The sequence below is a fragment of the Bufo gargarizans genome, chromosome 2 (assembly GCF_014858855.1).
Source record: "Bufo gargarizans isolate SCDJY-AF-19 chromosome 2, ASM1485885v1, whole genome shotgun sequence".
NCBI lineage: Eukaryota > Metazoa > Chordata > Amphibia > Anura > Bufonidae > Bufo > Bufo gargarizans.
In genome coordinates, this window is record NC_058081.1 from 477,114,997 (window position 1) to 477,131,150 (window position 16,154).

The 16,154-nt window shown below is 40.9% G+C and overlaps 1 protein-coding gene across 2 annotated transcripts in view; it reads right to left on the reverse strand.

The window, feature by feature from the left end:
- FLT4 (fms related receptor tyrosine kinase 4) overlaps positions 1–16,154 on the reverse strand; it is a 226,158-nt gene that overhangs the window by 11,234 nt on the left and 198,770 nt on the right. For both annotated transcript variants that reach the window (XM_044281120.1, XM_044281119.1), the window contains exons 23-25: positions 11,767–11,889; positions 1,833–1,944; positions 682–781 (exon numbers count right to left, since the gene is read on the reverse strand). In XM_044281120.1, coding sequence (XP_044137055.1) covers positions 682–781; positions 1,833–1,944; positions 11,767–11,889 — 335 coding nt within the window. The remainder of the gene's footprint in view (positions 1–681; positions 782–1,832; positions 1,945–11,766; positions 11,890–16,154) is intronic.

Consider the following 16,154-nt stretch of genomic DNA (forward strand, 5'->3'; position numbering starts at 1 on the left):
GTAGTGGTTGCCTGCTGGGGCTGATACATGGAAGCACTGAATGGGGGATTCTCCCTCCCTAATGAGGTATTTGACAATGGGTTTTCTAAAACGGACAACACCCTTACATAAGTTCGTATTAATTTGCTCTAAGAATACACCGATGAGGAGAGGCTAGGATCAAGGTTTCTTAATACATATCTTACCTGTTCACTACAGAAAAAAACTGCAGATCTTTGTTCAATGGTTATAGCGAAGCTCAGTAGTTTGTTCCCTAAATAAATGATTCCTGGCTCGTAGTCTAAAAAGTTTCTGTCTGGGATAAATATCGGAAAACGTCTCTAGTGATAAGAAACCTTCCAGGTCTCAACATTATAAAGCAGCATGCTTGGCGGTTTGTAATAACCAGGTTCCTGACCACTGAGGGGGTTCAATGAATGGTTGCCAGGAACACTGCAAATACCGTAATTGTGTGGAATGTTATGCAGCTTTTAGTTGCCTTAAAATTTGCCAATTGATTGTTATCAAAAGAAAAATATTTGTGACCAAGCTGAAGTCTGATTTTGAACGAGCTGTAGAAATGCGAGTGGACTTCCAAATTCTGTTCTGGAGAACTGGACGATATTTTAATGGCATATTATGTGACTGAATCATAAGTGTTTTCGACTTAGATTTGACGTTGAAATGTTTGATTTTGCTTACATGTCTGTTGTTGCATATTCGGGTGCCCTCATGCGTGTCCCTTCCTTCAGGCGTTGGCAGAATTCCTCATTGATTTGGACTCCAGGATACGGGGAGGCACCTGTGATCAGTATAAATCATCACCTTATTTAATATTCTGATGATAAAAGAAATGAAACACAACCCTGCCTGATCTTTCAATACTTAGTAATAACTAGTTCAAAAAAGTATCTACCATAATGACAGGCCATGCCATTGCTATGGGACCCTTGATGGGATGGGGTGTTGCACAGAATTGCTTCCTTGTTTGACATGACACTGTCAGAGCAGATACCTGCACAAACCTCTAGGTGGAGCTCGTATACTCAATACTAACTGTATAAATGCATATTTGGTTAGCACCCTCTAGTGGTGACTTTACGCAGACAAAATGATCTAAATTATTAAATGAGAAAACAGAGCTCCTCTACACACATGTTATGAAATCAGTCAGCACAGAATTATTGACCTAGAACAGAATAGTGGACGCAGGTGTATTTTCTTGGTAACAACAACTATTATTGAGCAGTTGAGCCCAAGTCTTAGCAGTTTTCCAGGAAATAAATGCTTTTGGGGGAAAGAGGGATTTATCAAAACTGGTACCTGGGATAGGCAGGGTAGGTGGCCACCTAGTGCAATATTGAGGAGGAATTACTGGAACTTAATGGGGTAATCAAGGGTCTGAGTTTGGTAGGATTTATTCTAAGACCACTAACAAGCTTATGCCACCCCTAACGTGTGCAAAGGAAAAGAGCAGATAACATAGCAATCAAATCCCAACTCTCATTCTTCATAGGTCCCTTTGAAAATTGAAGCTGCAATCTGATTGTTTGCTATGAGCAACTCCTTAGCTTGTCCTTTTTACCAGTTTTAATAAACCTCTCCAGGTAGGTATTTATTTTAAATTGCAAATTTTCTAGTCATAATATCTTAGTATTTTAAATAATCTATTCGCTATTTCTTATATAATTTTTTCACCTTAACCTCACTTATGCCATTAAATATATTTTTAGCCCAGTTTCGCTATACCACCAATTAAGCAACTGTGTGAAAAGGTATGATGGATACAATAATCCAGGGAAAAGCTCAAAATTCAACATCTGAAAGGAAACAGTCCACATTATACAACTTACCAAGTGAGAAGATTTCCCATAGGAGCACCCCAAAGGACCATACATCACTCTGAGTAGTGTAAACTTTATCAAAAATGCTCTCTGGCGCCATCCACTTTAGAGGCAGACGTGCCTGTAAGAAATTTTAATACTTTAGCATGCAACCAAAAGCTCCTGGAAGGAATATCAAATTCAAGTTTAGACCTCCCTCTGATAATTAAGAAAAAGTATTGCGTTTAAGCAGATCTGTCATCTTCCTACAAAACCATTTGTACCTGCAAAACATTTGGAATATTTCATATGGAAAGAATTACTTGTTGTCCACTATAGAGAATCCTTTTTTTTTTCTTTTTTTTTGCTACAAGATTCCTCTGGCAGTAAGCTGATCACAGGGTGTTCCACCGCTGGGACCCCCAACAGTTGGCTATAATCTGTGGGGGACCTGGTAGCAAGTGTTCTATTCCCCTGCAGCACCACCACAGGAGAAATGGAGTGTTACACAGTTGCCATGAAGGCAATAGTCTGTCCGTGCAGTGCACAGAAGTACTGTTTTTCTTTATAGCAAGAGACTTCTGTAGATGAAGTCTTCTCTAGCTTATAGATGTAGGACCTGAAAGTAAAGGTTAGTTTGTGAACATGGATTTGTATGAATGCTGACAGGGTTGGACTGGCCAAAGATCCCACTGGGAAAATCCTGGTGGACCGATGGGCATTGGGCTACCAAAGTCCCCCACACGGCTACTGGCCTGTTATATAATGCCTCCAGGGTTTATGAAAGTTGGGAGCACCAGGTACACATGAACCTGGCTGGTGGCTGCAGAGCCCCCCAGAATTTAACTGCATTGACGGCCTCAGGTCGGCGGTGCAGTTAAATACTGGGATGGGGCAAGGGAGCCAATGGTTCCCTGCCCTGTAGTTAACCCTCATAGGCTTCAAGCCTAGATTACTAGGCCTGAGGTCTATGAAGCAGTACGTCAGCGCTGGGTCTCAGGCGTCCTGATTACATAATCCTGACTGCCTGTGCTTGGAAGCACACATCACAATGACATCATGGTGAACGCGTGCGCCGAGATGCAAGCAATTCAGGCTGCAGGCTGGAACAGGTATGCCTGCATCTGGGAAGATGTCAGGGAACAGGACTCAGGTAAGTATTATTTTTCTTCTAGTTTGGGTATTAATGGGAGCACTATAGGCAGCATTACTGAGACACTATAGGAGGCATTAAAGGGGTCATTGCTGGGGCACTATAAGGTGCATTCCTGGGGCACTATAGGGAGCATTCCTGGGGCACTATAGGGGCATTGCTGGCAGCCCTATAGGGGCACAGCTGGCGGCATTATAAGAGCATTACTGGTGACAGGTCCTCTTTTAAAAAAGGCTGTACACTAACCCCTCAGTATGGTGTGATGCCAATTACACTAAATACCATGGATGTGGTTACACATTTTGATTAATGACCCTTACTTTACTTTTTTTTTGCTTTAAATACTATTTTTGTTTGTAATCTGAATCACATATACATCTGTAACACATTCACCCCATATCCTAAGAACTTTACAAGAAGCTGTGAGCATGAGTGCTGAGATTGGACAGCTGTAGGCTATGACATACAGTGCTGATCTGTCTCTCCAGTGAAATAATTAAAGGTAATCATGATTGCTTTGATCTTAGCATAGACCTATTACACAAACCCTCACCAGATCTCACAGAATCAACCAAAACTCATCCAAAGATAAAATTACCCAGCAACAGAACATAGAAAAGTAATGTTTTCTTATCGCTGTATAAATTAAAAGTTCTACATCTTTCTAATTATGTGTTGTGTTTCCATACATTTTCAAGATATTTTCTGCCTTTGAATGAAAATTAAATTTTTAAAATAAGAGGTAGCAGATTTGTCTATCTATTTACAGGTTATCTATCTATAGTGTTGAGCGCCAATATTCGAAATGTAAATTTTGATCTCGAATATCGCAACTTCGGGAATTCGCTAATATTTCGAATATAGTGCTATATATTAATTTTTCGAATATTCGTCATTTTTTTAAGTCATGATTCCTCCCTGCTTCTTGCTTGTGGGCCAATGACTCATTGGCCCACAAGCAACTTAAGCAGGGAGGAATCATGACTTCAGATGGAGAAAAATGACGAATATTCTAAAAAACAAATATATAGCACTATTGCTATATATTAGTTTTTTTAGAATATTCATCATTGAAGAATATTTAAAAAAAACAAATATATATATCATTTTTTTATTTTTATATTTATCATTTTTTTCCATCTGAAAGGAACAGTAATTGTCCCACAAGTAACTTAAGCAGGGAGGAAGCAAGACTTCAGATGGAAAAAAATGACAAATATTCTAAAAAATGAATATACTCTATAGAGCTATATATTCGTTTTTGACCCACACCGGTATTGATTGCGTAATATTCGCATATTACGCGATCATTACCTTGCCGATTTTTTTGTAAAAAAAGAATGTAGAATGTAACGAATATTCAAATTCACGAATATTCAATAAATATTTTACAAAATATTTTCAAAATATTGCGAATTCGAATATGACCCCTGCCGCTCATCACTATCTATCTATCTATCGTCCATTGGGTCCTGCTGTCAGCTGAGAAGTATATACAATTGTATCCAGTCTACACAATGCTCTGTGACCTAAACAGCCTGGAGTCCAGACCCATGCATAGTAGAAATAATCAGAAAGGTTTGTGCAACGGCTACATTTAGCTTATAGGGAATTGTCTAGCCTGAACACAACTGTATCCACTTCTCAGCTGACACCAGGGCAAGGTATATACAGGTTTGCAGTCTCTGAATGTAAATAAGTCTTCTGATTTCCTGACAGTAAACATAGATCCTGAAAATGTTGAGGAATTGAAGCACAAAGTATATTAGAAAGTTGGAGACCATAGACTTTATGCTGAAAGCTAATTTTACAATTAAATTTGTACAAGTGACCATATGTGTCAAAACTGTTGCAAAGAAAAAATGGAGTAGTTGCCCATGTAAACCAATTGTGTTGCTGCTTTTGCTTTTCAAGAAATTAAAAGTGGAATCTCACTGGCTGTTATTTTTATCTACTCCATTTTGGCATGAATTCGTTTTGATAAAATTTCGCCTATGAATTGTAATTTTCATGGAAATATCTTTCAATAATTCAATTTTGCCAATGCACATTACTGAGAATATGTGTACTGTATATACAATCCCTGACAAAAGTCTTGTCGCTTCTCTATTTTGTAGAAACTCCTGCTATTAACCTGACTTTTAATTCATCAATTGGTGTTAGAGATAGCTCATATGAAAAGCTAAAGCCCTCCCAAATGATGTTTAATGCACTGAAATAAATTAGTTTCACTGAAAAAAGATTTATCATTTAATCAAGACAGAAAGGTCAAATTTTGGAGAGACAAAAGTTTTGTTGGCTATACAGAAATTGAACAACTTTACTGCAAATCCAAAAATATGTCAGCAAATTAAGTAGTGGTGCTGTGAAATCCAAATTTAATATCTTGTATGACTTCCATGAGCTTGAAGGACAGCATCCATGCGGTTTGGCAAGGATTCATACAATTTATTGATGAAGTCATCAGGAATAGCAAGGAAAACAGTCTTGCATGCCTCCCAGAGTTCATCAATATTCTTTGGTTTCGTCTTCCATGCTTCCTCTTTCATCCTACACCACATATGCTCAATGATGTTCATGTCTGGTGACTGGGCTGGCCAATCCTGGAGCATTTTGATCTTCTTCGCCTTAAAGTATAACTGTCATCTTTTTTTTTTTTGAGTATTGGATTGTGGTGATTAATATTTCCTTGGTGGCCCTATTTCAACTTTTCACTGTGTATTCAATTACCCCTTAATTCCACAGTTTAGTTCCCCGTACTGCCTACTTTTACCTCTGCTTAAAATCAGGTTGCTATGCAGGGTCCGTCTATGTGTTGAAGGACAGAGGACGCAGAAGCATGCAGCGTGAAGGTCAGATTACAGACAGCCAGGGACTGTAAGTAAATGATTAGAGCCAGGTCCTCCCCAGAAGCTGACAACAGTGCCTGGGCTGTGTGCACTTCTCCCTGTCCCTGCGCTTGGCAGACGCTCCCTCACTCAGCAGAGCTGGAGAAGGCAGAGTTGAAGCAGCGCAGAGCAGGGAAGGGAGATCTGCTGTCTGCTCAGTGTATAAATGAAAGCAACATGAAGGTAAGAGGACCCCTTTGTGCTGCAGGAGATTAACCCTTTAGGGGGAGGGCTGTGATTACTGACACTTTTGTGGGGCTACTGTTACTGGCTAGTGAGGGCAGACGGGATTAGCCTCAGGGGGAGGGCAGTGGCAGCCATCCTAACTGAATAGTGAAATTGCAGTTTTATGCAGACTGGTTGCTAAGGGCTGAATCTTAATAAATATGGGGTAAGTCAGTCTAATAGTAACTGATTCTGGAATATAATGTTATTAGTAACTACATATATGAAAATTGAAATTAGGGTCTAAGTGTGACAGTTATCCTTTAAGGAACTTTGATGTAGAGATGGAAATATGCGATGGAGCACCATCCTGCTGCAGAATTTGGCCTTTTTTATGGTTGGGAATATAAGAGGTAACTTTCTTAAAATTTCTTGGTATTTTAGACTATTGATGTTGCCTTCCACCCTGCAGATCCCTCGCACACCCCCATACTGGATGTAACCCTAGAACATGATTTTACCTCCTCCAAACTTCACTGTTTTCTGGGTAAATCTTGGCTCCATGCGGGTTCCAGTAGGTCTCCTGCAATATTTGCGGCGACTGTGGTGTAACTCAACAGAAGATTCATCTGCCACTTTTCCAGCGTCGATCCTTTCAGCAGGCTGTGGGCCTTGGCAAATGCCACACAGTTTTTCAATTGTCTTTTTTTTAGTGCTGTATTATGGGCACTGATTCGACCATGGAGGCCATTTCGAGACAGAATCCGACAAACTGTTCTGGTTGACACAGGGACTTCAGGTGACCAGGTCTTGTGGAGCTCTGCTGCAGTGGAAAATGGGCTGGCCTTGGATTTTCGAGCCAACAAACGGTCCTCTCGAGCAGTTGTCTTGCGGGGTCGGTCTGATCTGGCCTTGTCCAAAACGTCTTCAGTCTCTTCAAATCTTTTTTTTATCCTCTGAACTTGATGCTGAGACACATTGAAGGTGTCTGCCACATCAGCAGTGGATCTGGTCTTCAGCCTCTTGATAATCAACACTTTAGTCTCCGGGTGAATCTTAGGCATGTTTGCAGAGGTCTAGTTGCAGTTTATGTGAAGGTCTAGTGTACTGAGGTTCTTTTTATACACACCTGAGACCTAATTGATCCATTATTAGTCACAGGTGACGCTCATATGACAAGGCGACAACACTTATGTCTTGGCAAAAATTGACTCAATGGGCTTTACCAAGCTGTGAATATTAGCCACCTCAGCTCCCATAGATTAAACCCCCTTAATGACCAGACCACTTTTTACAATTCTGCACTACACTACTTTCACGGTTTATTGCTCGGTCATACAACTTACCACCCAAATGAATTTTACCTCCTTTTTTTCTCACTAATAGAGCTTTCATTTGGTGGTATTTCATTGCTGCTGACATTTTAACTTTTTTCGATATTAATCGAAATTGACCGAAATTTTTGCAAAAAAGCGACATTTTTCACTTTCGGTTGTAAAATTTTTCAATTAAAACTACATTTCTATATACATTTTTCCCTAAATTTATTGTTCTACATGTCTTTGATAAAAAAAAATGCAATAAGTGTATATTTATTGGTTTGGGTAAAAGTTATAGCGTTTACAAACTATGGTGCAAAAATATGAATTTCCGCATTTTGAAGCAGCTCTGACTTTCTGAGCACCTGTCATGTTTCCTGAGGTTCTACAATGCTCAGACAGTAGAAACACCCCACAAATGACCCCATTTCGGAATGTAGACACCCTAAGGTATTCGCTGATTGGCATAGTGAGTTCATGGAAGTTTTTATTTTTTGTCACAAGTTAGCAGAAAAAGTTTTTTTTTTTTTTTTTTACAAAGTCTCATATTCCACTAACTATAAAAAATAAAATTTTACATGACCTAACCATATCCCTCACGGAATACCTTGGGGTGTCTTCTTTCCAAAATGGGGTCACATGTGGGGTATTTATACTGCCCTGGCATTTTAGGGGCCCCAAAGCGTGAGAAGTAGTTTGGAATCCAAATTCGTAAAAATGCCCTGTGAAATCCTGAAAGTACTCATTGGAATTTGGGCCCCTTTGCGCATCTTGAGATATTTCTCACACAAAGTTTGGGTATATGTAAAAATACACCCCAAAACACATTGCCCTACTTCTCCTGAGTACGGCGACACCACATGTGTGACACTTTTTTGCAGCCTAGGTGCGCAAAGGGGCCCAAATTCGAATGAGTATCTTTTAGGAGACCTTTTTAGGCATTTCGATTCTCACGCTTTAGGGCCCCTAAAATGCCAGGGCAGTATAAATACCCCACAAGTGACCCCATTTTGGAAAGAAGACACCCCAAGGTATTCCATGAGGGGCATGGCGAGTTCCTAGAATATGTTTTTTTTTTTGCAAAAGTTAGCGGAAAATGATTTATTTTATTTGTATTTATTTTTTTCCTTACAAAGTCTCATATTCCACTAACTTGTGACCATAATTTTTTTTTACATGAACTCACCATACCCCTCACAGAATACCTTGGGGTGTCTTATTTCCAAAATGGGGTCACATATGAGGTATTTATACTGCCCTGACATTTTAGGGGCCCTAAAGCGTGAGAGGTAGTTTGGAATCCAAATTCGTAAAAATGCCCTGTGAAATCCTAAAAGTACTCATTGGAAATTGGGCCCCTTTGTGCATCTTGGCTGCAAAAAAGTGTCACACATGTGGTATCGCTGAACTCAGAAGTAGTAGGGCAATGTGTTTTGGGGTGTCTTACATATACCCATGCTGGGTGAGAGAAATATCTCTCTAAAAGACAACTTTTCCAATTTTTTTTATACAAAGTTGTCATTTGACAGAGATATTTCTCTCACTCAGCATGGGTATATGTAAAAATACACCCCAAAACACATTGCCCAACTTCTCCTCAGTATGGCGATACCACATGTGTGACACTTTTTTGCAGCCCAGGTGCGCAAAGGGGCCCAAATTCCAATGAGTACCTTTTAGGAGGGCATTTTTAGGCATTTGGATTCCAGACTTCTTCTCAAGCTTTAGGGCCCCTAAAATGCCAGGGCAGTATAAATACCCCACATGTGACCCCATTTTGGAAAGAAGACACCCCAAGGTATTCCGTGAGGGGCATGGCGAGTTCATAGAAGATTTTTTTTGGCACAAGTTAGTGGAAAATGATTTTCTTTTGTTTTTTCTCACAAAGTCTCCCTTTCTGCTAACTTGTGACAAAAAGTTCAATCTTTCATGGACTCAATATGCTACTCAGCGAATACCTTGGGGTGTCTATTTTCTGAAATGGGGTCATTTCATTTGTTGGGTATTTATACTGCCCTGGAATTTTAGGGGCCCTAAAGCATGAGAAGAAGTCTGGAATATAAATGTCTAAAAGATTTTACGCATTTGGATTCCGTGAGGGGTATGGTGAGTTCATGTGAGATTTTATTTTTTGTTACAAGTTAGTGGAATATGAGACTTTGTAAGAAAAAACTAAAAAATAAAAATCAATTTCCGCTAACTATGAACTCGCCATGCCCCCCAAAAGTGATCTTTTTATAGCGCCGCAGCGATTTTACGGTGTTTTTGCAGTGATCAGAAAAAAAATATGCGCTGGGACGGACTGAACGCAAGTGTGCGCACAAGATCAGGCCTGATCGGGCGAACACAGCGTTTTTTGTAGAGCCTATAGAACATGTCCTATTCTTATCAGCAATTGCGGACAAGAAAAGGCATTTTCTATATAGTTCTGGCAATGTGCGGATCAGCAAAATGCGGAAAGCACATTGCTGGTGTCCGTGTTTTGCGGATCCGCGGTGTCCGTGTTTTGCAGATCCTTGGATCCTTGGATCCGCAAAACATATACGGACGTCTGAATGGAGCCTTACAGGGGGGTGATCAATGACAGGGGGGTGATCAGGGAGTCTATATGGGGTGATCACCCCCCTGTAAGGCTCCGCTCAGACGTCCATATGTGTTTTGCGGATCCGTGGATCCGTAAAACACATACGGACGTCTGAATGGAGCCTTACAGGGGGGTGATCAATGACAGGGGGGTGATCAGGGAGTCTATATAGGGGGATAACCTCCCTGTAAGGCTCCATTCAGACGTCCGTATGTGTTTTGCGGATCCGTGGATCCGTAAAACACATACGGACGTCTGAATGGAACCTTACAGGGGGGTGATCAATGACAGGGGGGTGATCAGGGAGTCTATATGGGGTGATCACCCCCCTGTCATTGATCACCCCCCTGTAAGGCTCCATTCAGACATCCGTATGTGTTTTGCAGATCCACGGATCCGTGGATCTGGAAAACACATACGGACGTCTGAATGGAGCCTCACCAGGGGGGTAATCAATAACAGGGGGGTGATCAGGGAATCTATATGGGGTGATAACCCCCCTGTAAGTTTGCGGATCCGTAAAACACATACGGACGTCTGAATGGAGCCTTACAGGGGGGTGATCAGGGAGTCTATATGGGGTGATCACCCCCCCTGTCATTGATCATCCCCCTGTAAGGCTCCATTCAGACGTCCGTATGTGTTTTGCGGATCCGTGGATCTGTGGATCCGCAAAACACAGACGGACGGCTGAATGGAGCCTGACAGGGGGGTGATCAGGGAGTCTATATGGGGTGATCAGGGGTTAATAAGGGGTTAATAAGTGACGGGGGGGGGAGGTGTAGTGTAGTGGTGTTTGGTGCCACTTTACAGAGCTGCCTGTGTCCTGGTGGTCGATCCAAGCAAAAGGGCCCACCAGAGGACCAGGTAGCAGGTATATTAGACGCTGTTATCAAAACAGCGTCTACTATACCTTTTTGGGGTTCAAAAAATCGGATCTACAGCCTGCCAGCGAATGATCGCCGCTGGCAGACTGTAGATGCACTCTTTTACCTCCGGTTCTTGTAAATGCGCTGCTGCGTGCGCGCGTTCACAGGAAATCTCGCCTCTCGCGAGATGACGTGCTGGCGCATCCAGGAGGTATAACAGGGCCGCCGCCAGCACACAATCCTGCGTGCGGCGGTCCTGAGGAGGTTAGAATACTTTTTGCCAGTTTAGTTTTGCACTGAAACATTATTACAAAAGCTGTTGGGATTAAAATGACCCATTTCTTGTAACAAAATCTTGAATACAAATATATTTTAGCCGCACTTCAGGTCAATTTGTACACAAGCGACAAGACTTTTGTCAGAGACTGTATGTGTGTATATGCAAATGAACCTCTAGGAGCAATGTGGGTGTGACTTTTACACCTAGAGGCTCTGCTTTCTCTGCAACTACTGTGCCCTCTGCACTATGATTGACAAGGCCAGGCAGTGTAAACGTGATCACACCTGGCCCTGACTTCTTATAAGGTCAATCAAAGTGCATAGGGAGTAGCTGTTGCAGAAAGAGCAGAGCAACAGCAGGTGCAACAGCAACACATCCATTGCTCCTAGAGGCTCATTTGCACATATAAAAAAAAACATTTTTTCTCAGTAATTCAGGCACATAAGAACACGGGACCAACACATACATCCTCAGCTGCCAAGTGAACATGTAACAGGTCAGCCAGTTTCATGGGAACAAGTCTGGTGACAGAAGCCATTTAAGTATTCCAGATACTATGACAAGGATGTGAAAAATACCCCAGAATGAAATGAGCTGCCATATAAAGTGGAATGCTACTAGCATGTTGTTTCTAATTGGAAACAACATGAGAATTCAGGGATTTGATCCAAGTACTAAACACAAGCTTAAGAATACATTAACTTACACTTCCTTTTCTGACGTAATCAGGATCTTTGTAAATATCTCTGGCCAGACCAAAGTCACAGATTTTTACAACATTGTTCTCAGACAATAGGATGTTCCTGGCAGCCAAGTCTCTGTGAATGCACTACAAGAAAAAGAAAAACATTTTTTTTTAGCATAATACAGAACAAACATAATATAGTAACAGTTTATAAGGCTGAAAAAAAGACATCTGTCCATCCAGTTCAGCCTGTTATCCTGCAAGTTGATCCATATGACACAATCCTAGCAACAAGTATGAAGCTAGAACTCCCAATACCAAGGGCAAGACTGTAAAGACTCAATGTTGCATTTTTGGGGGTGTTCCATTCCAGACTTATTAGACATCACTGGTCAGTTTGTCTAAAAAAAATGTTGTTTCGACGCACTGTTACATTGATCTCTATGGATGGAGTTTGATTGTCACTCAGCCAACCTGAGATCACATACTAGAGGTAGCTACTGTTAGCTGCTATGTTACTGCTTATCGTTTCTGCAAACCGTGGTGAAGCAAATTAATTCCCTGATTTTGCAAATTTAGTTCATAGGATACAGATATGGAAGAATCTCAAATCAAATCAAATCATATCTTTTCCATTTCCTAAACTTGCCATGTAGTGATGGTCATGATTAAGTGGGGAACTGTACCAAGTTTTGCCACTGAACCCCATGGTTTCTTACAGTATCAGCAGGCTAATGTACATGTTACGCAGACATTAGTGGTGTACTCTGCATAAAATGTACGATACTGCCTTGCTGATTGTCTATATATAATGTGATAAACTGTAGAGTAAATGAAAAAAAGACGTATATATTGTGCAAACAAAAATTCAAGGTATGTAAGCACTCTTAGGTAGTGGACCTACGTATTATATATAACAGTTTTACAGTATACCAATGTACTGTACGTGGTTTCTGAAGTTACCAGAATTACTGCAAAAACAAGTACAAAAAGACTTCATGTGCAGGCCAAAGAATATGATCATATAAAGTGTATTTTATATAATGGCCACAAGATGTCGCTGTTTCTTTAGACACCAGGTAAAGCAGTACATACAAGAAGGTGCCTGGGTTTAGGAAAGTATGGTCATTATCTTCAGATATGTCATTCAAGAAAGATAGATTTCCATAGATACATTCCCTGGGAGAAATGCTCCATTTTAGACAAATATTTCCCTAGATCCCATGCTGTAAAATGAACACTCACTTGGTTCATCCAAGGACAAGAAAAGCCAGTGTGCTATAGACTCAGACCTCGAGAATTAGTATACTACTTTAATAATCTGTTAGGACTTCCCTTTACGGCAGTTCACAAGGCAAATCTCACAAAACAACATGTAAAGGTTATCTAGGGCCAATGACTTGCAGAGCATGTAGCCACTACAGTAATATTTCATTACAACGAGAACTTTATTCTGTGCCAAAAAATAAAATATAGACACATTAATTATTTTATAAGTATAGGAAATTACACTAACCGTGCGAAAACACGAGTCCACCCAAAAACTGACAAATGGTCATTAACCATACTGAAATGTTCATTTCCAGATTGTCAGTCCATATAGTCATTTACTCGTCATCAATTACATCACATGACTTTGTGATTAAGAAAAAACTCTAAAATGGGGCAGGGGTCCTCACTGTGAACACAACGCCTCTCAACAATCTTTGGAACACAAATTCATAAAGTAAAAAAACAAAAAACTGCAGTCTACACCTTCCTCCCACTTTAGATTTACAGGACATTTATCTTTAAATTAGTTGTCTACCTAGACAATCCATTTTGGATAGAAGATTCCTCTGACGATGAGCTGATCACAGGGTGTCCTGCTGCTGGGACATTCAGCAACCATACCTGTATGGGCACCTGCTCAATACTCCTGCAGTGCCACCGCAGGTCACATAGGTAATAAATAGAGGTCCTGACTCAGGGACCTCTCTATTAACCGAAAATTCAATAATAGGGTATTTAAAAAGGTTTTCTTTAACTGTTGAAGAAGGCTGCTGGGGAAAGTAAGGCAAATTGTAGGCCACTACTATACAGCATACAGAAGAAAAGCTGGAGCAGCAATCACATCATAATGACCAGCTAAAGAGACGCTGTGCCCAGTTATGTCACTCTGATTTATGACTGACACCTGATTAGGTTGAAGGTTATCTCATCATGCTCACCGTAAATGATTGTATAGTAAATTTGACTTACTTTTCCATACACAATATGAGGTAGTTTAGGTCCTGATTGAGCATTGCTTCAATCCAGAATTCTGCTTCAAAAAGTTGGAAAATATGGCTTTTGTGGCTTCTTGGGATCACTAATTTTGTGACTTTTTGCATTTTTACACTACTCACTCCAGTGGTGGAATCTGAAAGGTGGAATCTGATTGGTTTCTATGGACTATTAAGCCAATTTCCCTTTGCACTAGTTTTGATAAATCTTCTCCAGGGTGTTTATCACATGCACCCAGGACTAAGCCCTCACAAACACTGGAAAACATCACATTGGATAGATTTAAACCCAAAGGGTCAAGATCAAGCTATTTTTTTATTTTATTTTTTAACTAAGCAGCCACTGTGTTGACCCAAAATGAGTCTAAGCAATCACAAGCATCATCTCATAAAGTTGAAGAAGTTCAGTTTCACTGTCCAGGACGTCTACCAATGTCTGTAATTGCTGAGCCTCAGTAACTTTAATCAAGCTGAGCGGCTATACCTACACAGCCCATAGAAGGAGTACCACTATTTCTGGAAATAAAGAACTACATTGTCCCTGTTCTCTATCTGTCCTTAAACAGAAAGAGTAGTTTTAGTACTTACAGTAAATGTGAATAGTGTCCGACCTTTCTCTTCAACCAAGTAAACCATTTAAAGAAGGTCTGTCCCCTCCAAAATAAGTTTCAAATTAAGTATACCACTATGTAGGGTAGGCGCCCTAAGGCATAACCATACTTTTCTTGTGAAAATCCAGTCGTATAATCCTGAGAAATGCTACTTTTTATCTTTATGCAAATAAGTAGTGATGATTAAGCATTCTCCGCCGAACACCTGTTCAGCGAGTACCGCATGTGCTTGAGTGCCATGCTCGAGTCTCCTCCCCGAACGTTTCTTGTCTGCTATGCTATGCTGCTATGCCATCATGGCTACTGGCATTGCAGTGATTGGCTGGCCTGAACATGTCATTGGGTGCTATATAGCACCCGATGATGCATGTTTGGCTCATTCGTAGTCAGGGAGAGCTGAGCATAGGAAGGGACAGAGAGTGTAGGGAGTGTAATTGAAGTTTTTTGTACAAAAACGTTTCAGAGACCCAAAAGTCCTTGTAAGGACTATTGTGTGTGACAGCAGCAATGTATGTTTGTAGCACAACCTGCGCTAAATTGCTTAGTGTTAGTGAGAGCTGTGCATAGGAAGGGACAGACAGTGTAGGGAGTGTAATAGGAAGATTTTTGTACAAAAACTTTTCAGAGACCCAAAAGTCCTTTTAAGGACTATTGTGTGTGACAGCAGCAATATATATTTTTAGCACATCCTGCGCTAAATACTGTGTAATAGGCTGCTGCAGGCAGTTAAATTATTCACGCCAAATCTCCTGTGTAAAGTGTGCGCATCCCTAAAATATCAGTGACATGCAGTGTACTTTTTCCGTGGGCGGTGTCCGCTGAGGACAGTTAAATTATCCACGCCACATCTCCTGTTTAAAGTGTGCACATCCCTAAAATATCAGTGACATCCATTGTACTTTTTCCGGAGACGGTGTCCGTTGCGTACAGTTAAATCATCCGTGCCACATCTCCAGTGTAAAGTTGTCACCGCCAGATCTCTGAGAAGCTTTGACAGACATTCTTCAGTACCTCTTGCTTGAGGTTCTTTTGTTTTGGTTTTGTTTTGTCATCTCGTTTCCCTCTCTTAGCTGTCATCTAGTTGCACTGATTGCATCCCTTTATATCCCCTCCCATACTGAATCACTTTGCGGTTTATACAACTTCCTGGATTGTGATCACTGCTAGATGCTGTAACTGCTGGTTCCTCAGTTAAGTCTTTTCCTTTATTTGTGTTTTCCTGTTGGCTTGATTCTAGGTGACCCTGACTCCCTCCGTATTTAGTGCAGGGAGCCGGTGGTCATGTCCCCTCACTATTGTAGGGTTTTCAGGTGTCACAAAGTCTAGGATGGGCTGAGCAGTCAGGGAGAACTCTAGGGCTTTTATAGGGCTCACCCATTTGTTCCTTAGTTTGGGATCAAGTCAGTCGGATCTATATTTGTGACTTCTAGTTTTCTGCAACACCATCTGTGACAAAAGTGTGCGCATCCTAAAAATATCTGTGGCATCCAGTGTACTTTTTCAATAGACAGTGTCCCCTTCTGACAGTGAGATT